Genomic DNA, 10,111 nt, shown 5'->3' with positions numbered 1-10,111 from the left:
AAGATGGCTACCACCTGAATGTCAGGCAGGTTCAGCCACACAGCAGGTTATTCAAGATGCATTCCGGAAAGAACCAGAGATTAAAGAATAGATGAAAGATCAAAAAGACAAACATAAAGGCATAAGATGATAAAATAATACTATCCAGTTTATCACAGGAAATCTTTGATAAACTGGAAAGTTTTTGTTCTGGATTGAAAAGAAACAGTTTCTGCACATCCCAGTTTTTCAAGTTGTTGTTTCGAGACCCTGCTTTGGTTCTGGTGCCAGAGCGAAAGAGTTTGTGAGAGATATTCAGACCCAGGAGGGGCGAGAATATTTAATAAAGATCAGGGAAGTTAGATGAGGACGGCTGAAATGTACGTCAGTTTAATCTGTGACTGCTGGAAGGTGTGAACTATTTGTTTCAGACTAAATACACTTAAATAATTTTTAGATTTGTTCCTCTTGTAGTCGATTCTCAAACGGTATGTTGAGTCTTTACGTCTGATCTGATGTAGTTGGACTCCTGCCAGTCGAGTTAATACCAAATTACCAGACGTGCTCCTTTTACCGCCATGTTTCAAAGAGGATGTAGAAACCACCAGGTGAGAGACAGTCCGACCTGATTCACCTGGACTTTGCTTCCTGGTTGAACATGTTTGAATGAGGTGTGTAGTGTTTTCTTTAAAACAAAAGTAGGTTTTAACTAGATGAACAAAACGCTAATCTCATAAAATAACAATGTGGTTGTCAATCACACCTTCAGATAAGGGAGCCGAGCTTTAATGTGGCAGATTGACATCTTCTTCTCTCGGCTTTCACTTTGCACACACACAGTGTGAGAAGAAATGTTACATGTCAGATTTAGATCAGTCAGAATGACATTTAGTTTTGATTCTTGTCCTGGAATAATACTGAACTTTTTAAGGCAGTTTGAACTTTGCATGATGCAGTTTAGTCTTTCCTTAAAGATTCCTTGCATTGAAAATGTGATGCTGCCAGAATTTCAGCTCGTTAAATCTTATTTTTTCTATAAAATCTGTTGTTGATTGAACCATTATTAAATGATCGAATCTCTACAACAGCTGACAGTAAATTTATATTTGCAACATGTTGCTGCACGAATGAGTCAAATGTCCCGTGGGTGTAAAGTATGCTAAATCATTGCTGCTCCGCTTTCATTCTGCCTGCAGGTGCAAAATAAACACAAGAATGCTGTGACTCAAAGTGTGGCTTATGGGCCGTCTGCGGCCCGTGTCCTGACTTTATGCGGTCCCTACTTAATGTCAGAATTATTTTATTAAATCTTGGAAAATACACCAAGTGTTTTCAAATAAAACGTTACCAGCTGGTGGTTTTAATGCTGGGAAAAACTAAATTTTCCTTTCTTTTAATAGAAAAAACATGCAAAACTCTTATATTTTTGGATTTATAATGAATTCCACATACATTTCCTACAAGACTTGACATTTTATTTAAAGCAGCGTGTATAAGACTGAAATGACACTCATGAATACAAGAGTCTTCATAAATGTTTACGACTGCCGTCATGAAGTTTCATTCAGAAAACAAAGACCATTTTAATGCAAAGTTGCATTACAACTTGCATTGAAAGTCCATTAAAAATGGCAACTTTACACTGTTTGGTAAATAATGAAACTTTAATTTAGATTTTCCTTAAAAATTGCGTTAAAAGTCCATTAAAAGTGTCAATCTTTACCAAATTTAAACACTTCACGACAACAGTTGTAAACATTTCTGACGACTCATTCAGTGTCATGTCAGTCTTATGCAAACCCTTTCAACCAAAGTATCACCAAAAACATTTTTTTAATTATTAAAAAAATGTCATATAAGTTTATTGTTTATTATTGCCAAACTAACAGAGACGTGCACCAACAGGTTTGGCTGTGGAAACCTCCAGCTGTGAGACATTCCCAGCTGACCTGCCTGCACGTTTGTTTGTTCCCGTAACTCATGTCTGACATATTTGAAGGAGGTGTGTGGTGTTTTCCTGTAAAGCGAAACTATGTGTAAATGGGAAGAACAAAACCTTAACATACAAGGTGTGAACAGTTGTTAAATGAGCTCTTAAGATAACATTGTCAGCCCAGCATGCATCATCGGATGGGGGCGCCGCGGTTTGACGTGACATCGACCCACATCTTCATCTCTCTGCTTTGACTTCACACACTGATGGACAAACCTCATGAAGAAATGAGATTAATCAGGCCAATCTGAACATTTAGTACGTTCTCTGTACATTCTCTGCAAAAACATAAAATCTTACCAAGTACTTTTTGTCTCATTTCTGGTGCAAATGTATTAGTAAACATTAAGTAAGACAAAATTATCTTACAAGTAACTTTTCAGCAAAATATAGGAGCTTGTTTTAAGGAAATAATTCCTTAACATTGGTGCAAAAGTTCTAGTTCTATTATTTCACTTGTAACATGGGGAAATTGTCTTGTTAAAAGTAAATTCATCTGCCAATAGAACGAGGACTTTTTCACCAAAATGAAGGAATTATTTACTTAAAACAAGATACTTGCAAGTTGGTTTTGTCTTATTTAAAGTGCACAAAGACATTTGCACTAGAAACTAGACCAAAAATACTTGGTAAGATTTTGTTGTGATATTTGGACTTGTACTTAAGTTTTTAAAGCAGTTTAGACATCATGTGTTGCTTCCAGGGTGAAAAATATGCAAAATCATCCCGACTCCACGTGCACGATTCTGCATTTGGACCTAAGTGAGAGCAATTAGTTTTCTGTTGTAGTCTCTCACTCCAACTATCACAAGCAGAGGCAATTTAACTTTAACTGGCTTTGCATATTTCCATTTATTAGTTTTTGTTTGCAGCAGTCCTGATTTAACACTAAGAGTAGAGAATGTCAGAGGACAGGTTCCCAAACAGTTAAAATCCGGTTGGAAAGGATTAAACCAACACGTAGCGCAGACAGAAAATGTTTAAACATAAAATTTACATTTTATCTTACAAACTTGTTCAAGTTGTTAACACACACAGGATATCAGCCAATTAAATGGAAGCAAATGGGAAAAAATAGAGATCTGGATGTGTTGAAAAGAACAGAGTTGGGTAGTAACTAGTTACATTTACTCAGTTACATTTACCTGAGTAACTTTTATAGAAAAAATTTACTTTTAGGATAATTTTTACTTCTCTGTACTTTTGAGTAATTTTATTATGAAGTATTTCTTCTCTTACTTGAGTAAAATTTCTGGATTTTCTACCCACTGAGTGAAAAACAGACATGTTTTAACGAAAAATTCACCAGACACAGACACACAGCTGCTGTTTCTGTTAAAGTTTCTGAAGTTTTTTACTGAAATAAACTGATTTGGAAAAATTTTATTTTGTTACTTATATGAATTATTGTCATTTTTGTCCATAAAATACAAAAAATTCCACTTAACTTTATATTTTGGTCCATCTGTTTATGTATTTTTTAAATATTAAATGATTGATAATTGGATCAGTTACTCAGTACTTGAATAGACCTTTTTACTAAATTAATTTGTCTTTTACTTGAGTAAAAACACATTGAATTAGTTATATTCTTACTTGGTTTCAGTTTTTGGGTTTCCTACCAACAGAAAACGATAACAAGTCATGGATCCATCCACTGACTCAACAGTCTGGCCTGCTGGTGGAGGAATAATGATATGGGAGGAACAATATTGTTTCTGTCACAAATCTCAAATTATCTCCAACTAGTTCCTTAAACACGATAATTAGTTCAGTTTTCCAGTGAACTCCAGTTCTCAGCAGAGAATCTACAGCAAATGGAAGATGTCATTGTTTTAATAAGGTCTAATGTCTGAGGAATGTAAATGTTAAGCCTCATTGAATCTATACCAGTAATAATTAAATCAGATTAAAGAAGGTTGGTCAAAACAAGGTCAAACACGAGTAAGGTGTGCCTATAATGACGTTTAATGAACCTGAAAGAATCAATGGGTTATTAGTGCAATTGGAGATAGAAATGTTTTTTAAATGTATGTCATTAATCTCAGAAATTATCTAGAAAAAAAACTTAGAAACTTCCGAGTCTTAAAAGTAGAAAATCTTCAAAAAATTTTTTTGAAAATTTGAGACTAATCTCAGACATTTTCCAGGAAAAACTTCAAAATTGCTGAGATTAATCCAACAATTTCTAGTTTTTTTCTGGAGAAAAAAAAAACTAGAAAGTTTCTGAATCTCAAAATGGAAAATTTGGAGAAAAAAATCTGAAAATTTGAGACTAATCTCAGAAATGTTCTACTTTATGAGCTCAGAAAATTTCAATGGTTTTTTTTCTAGAAAATTTCAGAGATTAATCTCAAAATTTCTAATAATTTTTCCAGCTAATTTTTGACATTCCAGAGCTCAAAAAATTTCTAATATTTTTCTAGAATATTTCTGAGATTAATGTCTAAATTTTTCACACTTTTGGCATTTATTTGCCAAAAATATATTTGGCACATATTCAGTTACATTTACTTGAGTAAATTTTTCTAAAATAGTCACTGAAGTAGATGTAACTGAGTATTTTGACTTACATTTTCAGTGGCCCCAATACACCATCATATCTTCCAAGTGACTCACCTTCAAGCTTTATTGGGGCAAATAAAGATGAAATAGAAATTATAAGGCAGTTTTGGCCTTTTTGTTTAAAAAAATTACATATATCAGGTTTTCATGCAGTTGGTTCAACAGCTGAGAAGCATAGAAACCAAAACCAATCAATTTGTTCAAACTTTTAAATCTTGATTTGTTCGTCCTGTTTTTATTTTCCGTTTTGCTTTTTTTCCACAGAGTGTTTTCTGTTCGGCAGGAAAACATCCAGTTTGACCTGAACGACGAGGTGAAGGTGAGTCAGCTGGGAGAAGCTTTTCCAGGTGAAATGACTGCAATGACCAATAAATGGAGTCGTATTGCAGTAAATCCTCAAAACAATGCAGCCAGTTTGGATGCGAAACAATGTTAAATCACGAACGTTGATAAAATGATACTTTTCCTTCACGAACTCTGAATGATTTTCAGTAAGAGCAGCAGCTCTGGGTGAACCGGGAAATCTCTGTATTGTGGCTGAGAATAAGGGCGGCACCTTTACTTTCTTTTCTCTTGTTATTTTTTAAAATAAAGTACAATCATGAACACACGGAAAAATGTTCCGGTTCAGAGAAACACCACTGTCGTAATCACGTTAGCGTTCATTGTTCCTGTTGGCTCACTGCTGAACCGTGACTCCTTATTGTTTGAACTGGAATGCCAAAACAAACACCTCCAACGCTGCTATCAGATGATAAACTGTGAGTGACTGAGCTGACAGATGGACTGTTAAATCTGTCTGGGATCAGTTTACCTCTTTAATACTTTAATTGCGTTACTTTACTGGTGTAAAAACACACACGCTGGCAGATTATTTCACTAAAAACATAATCTGCAAGTGAAACTAGTAACTTTTCATCAATATTAAGGAATTATTGACTTAAAACAAGCTGCTGCATCTGCTGGTAAACTTGTAATAATAGATAATAGTTATTATTATTATAATAATAATTATTATTATTATTATTACAGATATTATTTATAATGCCCTCTATATCTTTAAATCTAAAAGGGCAAAAGCCCCAAAACAAAACAAGCAATTCTAATGGATAAAAATAAATAAATAAATGAGAATGAAACCTATATCTAAGAAAATAAACCAAAAATGTTGCTAAAAACAAATGTCTTGAGGCTTTTTTTTAAAAAAACAGTAAGTGGACTGTTTTGCCCTCTGAGCCATTTCAAGTTTTTAAGATATTTGCACTGAAAACCACTTGGTAAGATTTTGAGTTTTTGCAGTGCAGGAGCTAAATCAGAGACCGTAAAGGCCTGCTGCGTTTAAAGTTCACATCAAAATAAACAAGTATGACTTGTTCAGAAGGGCTGACAGGAAAAAGGTTCCTCACTCTGAAAAGAATGCAGCAGCACTGCTTTGGTTTGCAAACCTGCACCGAAATGAACCAAAACAGGTTTGGGACGCGGCCACAAAACAGAGACGTTTTACAAATCCCTCACACTCACTGTGACGTAAGGCAGCGGAGGAGTGATGGTCTGGGCTTGATCTTGCAGGATTTGTGCACTTTACTTCAAACATACAACATCTTACCAAGTATTTTTGGTCCAGCTTCTGGTGCAAATATCTTAATACACTAGAAATAAGACAAAACTAACTTTAAAATAACTTTCAGCCAGATATAAGTCAATAATTCCTTAATATTGACTAAAAAGTGCTAGTTACATTGGCAGATTATTTCACTTATAACAAGATATTTTCCCGTGTTTTTAGAGAAACAATCTGACAGCGAAACTAGAACATTTACATGAATATTAAGAAATAATTGACTTAAAACCAGCTCCTTTAAGTTACTTTAAGTTAGTTTTCTCTTATTTAAAATATACTATTTGCACAATAAACTAAACCAAAGATACTTAGTAGGATTTTGTGTTTTTGCAGTGTTTTAATTTGCTCAGACAACCACAAAACCCTTCTTTAGTTTATATCAATCTATGAAGTACATGACAAATAAAATAAATAAATACAAAAACCTGACTGCATTGATTGTTTAATTAATTCCTGCACATGGCAACAAATAAAGTTGTGTATCTTTAATTAAATAATTGACTAGTTTTGTACTTTTAATACGTTTTCTTTGAGCTCAGGTTGCATTCTTTATTCTGGCCACAAGATGGCAGAATTTCACCACATCTGATCGGAATCCGCCTCAGTTAAGATGCAAATAAATTCAGATTTTAATCGACTAATTCATTACAAACACCGTGGATGTTTCGGCATTCAGCTGAAACAGAGGCCAACGGTAAAATCTGTGTGTTTTTGGGATTTCAAGGAAGAGAAGTGTGTGAGCGATGAAGAGGGGGAGGTGAGGAAGAGGTAGCGAAGTGTCCAGACCTGAGAGGTTCTCTGAGTGAGAGGCAGCAGCTTACCGAAGGTTTCCTGCTCCTCAGGCGATCACGTTACGCGTGGCTCGTCCCGAATGAAGCTCAGGTAGATGAGGAACGATGGAGACGTTCTCCTGGATTCTCCTGACTGGAAGCTTCTATTTGGTGAGTAAACGTCTAATTTAACACATTTAAACAGCTGTGAAGGGAACCTGAGCAGTAAATTCAAATAGATTGGTGATAAAATGCTTTAAAGTAACAAGTTTTTTTGTTTTTTTTTTATAAACTAGAAGGACAGAAGGAAAGAAATGTGAGGATTAATTTCTGGTTAAAATAATTTTTGTAGTGCGTTTTCAGTGGCGGATATACTGAAAGAAGCTGAGATGAATATCATTTTAATCTTACTTTTTAACTGATTTTTTTTCTTGAGCAACTCATAAAATTTAAATAACAAGAACTAGGTCCAGGACACTGCAAAAAATATAAATCATACCAAGTATCTTACTCTAGTTTCTAGTGGAAATATTTTAGCACTTGGATTAAGACGAAACTAACAAAACTTTTCAGCAAGATATAAAGAGCTTGTTTTAAGTCAATAATTCCTTAATTTTGGTGAAAAAGTTCTAGTTTTACTGGATTATTTTACTTGTAACACATGAAAAGTATTTTGTTATAAGTGAAATAATCTGCCAATTGGAGCTAGTAATTTTTTACCAATATTTAAGAATTATTGAGCCCCTATTTTTCTGAAAAGTTATTTCTAATTTAGTTTTGTTTTATTTAAAGTGTACTAAGACATTTGCACTAGAAAGTAGACAAAATGACTGGTAAGGTTTTGTGTTTTTGCAGTGTAGTTCTTTATTGCTAATGCTTCTGTGGAATAATGAAGGAAATCCAACTTCAAATTATTTAACTTCACTACAAATTCAGGCTGCAAAATATACAGAAACAATGTAGTTGTACTTTTGACTTACTTGAGTAATTTTATTCTGAAGTATTTCTTCTCTTACTTGAATAAAATGTCTGGATTTTCTACCCACTGAGTGAAAAACAAACATGTTTTAACCAAAAATTCACCAGACGCAGACACCAGCTGCAGTTTTTGTTAAAGTTTCTGAAGTTTTTCAATGAAAGAAACTGATTTGGAAACATTTTCTTTTTCCCGATTTTGTTTTTTGTTATTGATATGAGTTATTGTCATTTTTGTCCTTAAAATACAAAAATTTCCACTTAACTTTATATTTTGGTCTGTCTGGTGATGTAATTTTTACATATTAAATGATTGATAATTTGATGAGTTAGTACTTGAGTAGATTTTTCACCAAACATTTTGTCACTCTTCAGTCATTTTTTGATGGTTATTTTTTACTTTTACTTGAGTAAAAATATGTTCTCTTACTTGAGTATGTTCTGAGCAGTCAGAAAGATCTGGTTGGATACAAATACTGATTTTGTGAATTTGTGAGCACAAATCATGAGTAGTTGTTTAAAATTTAGCATTTCTTGGTATCAAAACTTGAAAAGTGGATTAATATTAAGCTTCTGGATTAACATTAAAGTCTTTAGCCAATAATTAACCAGTTTAAATTAATTTTACCAAATCTGACAAAATATGAGCTCAAATATCTGGCCAGAATAATGTCAGAAGTTTTCTCACGGCTACAAAAACTGTGTGGTTTCTCTGTATCCTGGAAACGTTTATTCAGGTATTGGTAGGGAAGCAAAGATGTCTTTGTAAAATTGGATTTCCACTATAAATTCAAACAAAATTTCAAAGTAAAACTACAAAGAACAGAACTGGTATACGCTGTAGTTTGAAAGAAGTTGCTAAAAAAAAAAAAAGTCTAGTTTGAATCTAATAATGATCTTTGAAGCTTCCTCTGAGGCTCATTATTTGTATTTTCTCATTATTTCCCAACTAGCTTGTTCTCTGTCAACATGAGACTCAGAGCAACTTCACCTTCAGCAACTCATCATCACCTCAACCCCACAGAGACCCAGAGGAGCATCTCCAGAAAACCTGGGGCCTTCAGTCCAGGCCTGCCGTCCAGAACTCCAAAGTTCTCAACAATCCCTCGGTTCCTCTATCGAAGCAGAAGCTTTGGGAAATCCTCAAGTCCAACTCCAACCCGTCGGTAAAAATTAAGCTCCAGCCCATCATGAAAGTTCAAGGACTCTCCAAACTGTCGAGGTTGTTCAGCTGGGGCGACTTTTACTCCAACATCAAAACCGTCAAGCTGAATTTGCTGATAATGGGGAAGATTGTGGATCATGGCAACGGCTCTCTTGGCGTCTACTTCCGTCACAACTCCACGGGTGTTGGCAACGTGTCGGTCAGCCTGGTCCCGCCCATGAAGGAGGTGGAGTTCGACCTGGAGCGCCAGAGCGTGGTCCACCCCAAGGAGTCGAAGACGTTCAACTGCAGGGTGGACTACGAGAAAACCGAACGCAGCAAGAAGGTGATGCTGTGCAACTACGACCCGTCGAAGACGTGCGACCAAGAGCAAACCCAGAGCCACATCACCTGGATGTGCTCCAAACCTTTCCAGGTCATCTGCGTCTACATGTCGTTCTACAGCACGGACTACCGGCTGGTCCAGAAAGTCTGTCCGGACTACAGCTCCCAGATCCCCCCCTACCTGCCCACAGGGTAAACATGGGGCCAGGTGACGAGGATGAAGGGAGGATGAAGGGAGGATGAAGGGAGGACGCAGTTTGAGCCGTTCAAAACTTTGTCCTAAAATATATGGAATGCTGTTTGTACCGTATGAGTCAAATATTAACAGCAATAATTTGGATTATTTAGCCTGTTGTAAGGAAAAATATGGTTCAATTTCATATTCACACCAAATTATTCATTAATCATATAAATCTCCCAGTTTCAAATTAAATATTTATTTAGCAAGTTAAATATTTAGTTTACTAACTAGATATTTAGCCCCAAACTAAAGATTTAGCTTGCTAACATTTTAATATTTAGTTTGGAACAAAATCTTTAGTTTACTAACTTTAATATTCTGTTTAGAACTAAATATTTAGTTTGAAGTTTACAAGCTAAGTAGCTTGCAAACAACAACCTACCTAATATTAGCATGTTAGCTCACTAATGTGCTAATATTTTGCTAATGTTTAGCTTGGAGCTAAACATAAATTAAATATATAGCTTGCTAGTTAGCT

At 35.0% G+C, this 10,111-nt stretch overlaps 1 protein-coding gene across 1 annotated transcript; it reads left to right on the top strand.

Moving 5' to 3' along the window:
* The first annotated feature begins 6,772 nt into the window (after nt 1-6,772).
* On the top strand, nt 6,773-10,079 carry LOC103132082 (neurexophilin-1-like). The gene is made up of 2 exons (XM_016667136.1): nt 6,773-7,099; nt 8,857-10,079. The coding sequence occupies exons 1-2, from the start codon at nt 7,055-7,057 to the stop codon at nt 9,586-9,588; spliced, it is 777 nt and encodes a 258-aa protein (XP_016522622.1). The 5' UTR covers nt 6,773-7,054; the 3' UTR covers nt 9,589-10,079.
* Nucleotides 10,080-10,111: the final 32 nt, after the last annotated feature.

The sequence above is a fragment of the Poecilia formosa genome, unplaced genomic scaffold (genome assembly GCF_000485575.1).
Source record: "Poecilia formosa unplaced genomic scaffold, Poecilia_formosa-5.1.2 Scaffold917, whole genome shotgun sequence".
Taxonomy (NCBI): domain Eukaryota; kingdom Metazoa; phylum Chordata; class Actinopteri; order Cyprinodontiformes; family Poeciliidae; genus Poecilia; species Poecilia formosa.
This window is presented reverse-complemented; position numbering and strand designations above follow the sequence as displayed.

Bases quoted from the DNA above. Each gene is read 5' to 3' on its own strand.
- LOC103132082 (XM_016667136.1), top strand. From the start codon at position 7,055: ATGGAGACGTTCTCCTGGATTCTCCTGACTGGAAGCTTCTATTTG. The intron at 7,100-8,856 runs GTGAGTAAACGT...TTTCCCAACTAG, and splicing joins TGACTGGAAGCTTCTATTTG to CTTGTTCTCTGTCAACATGA.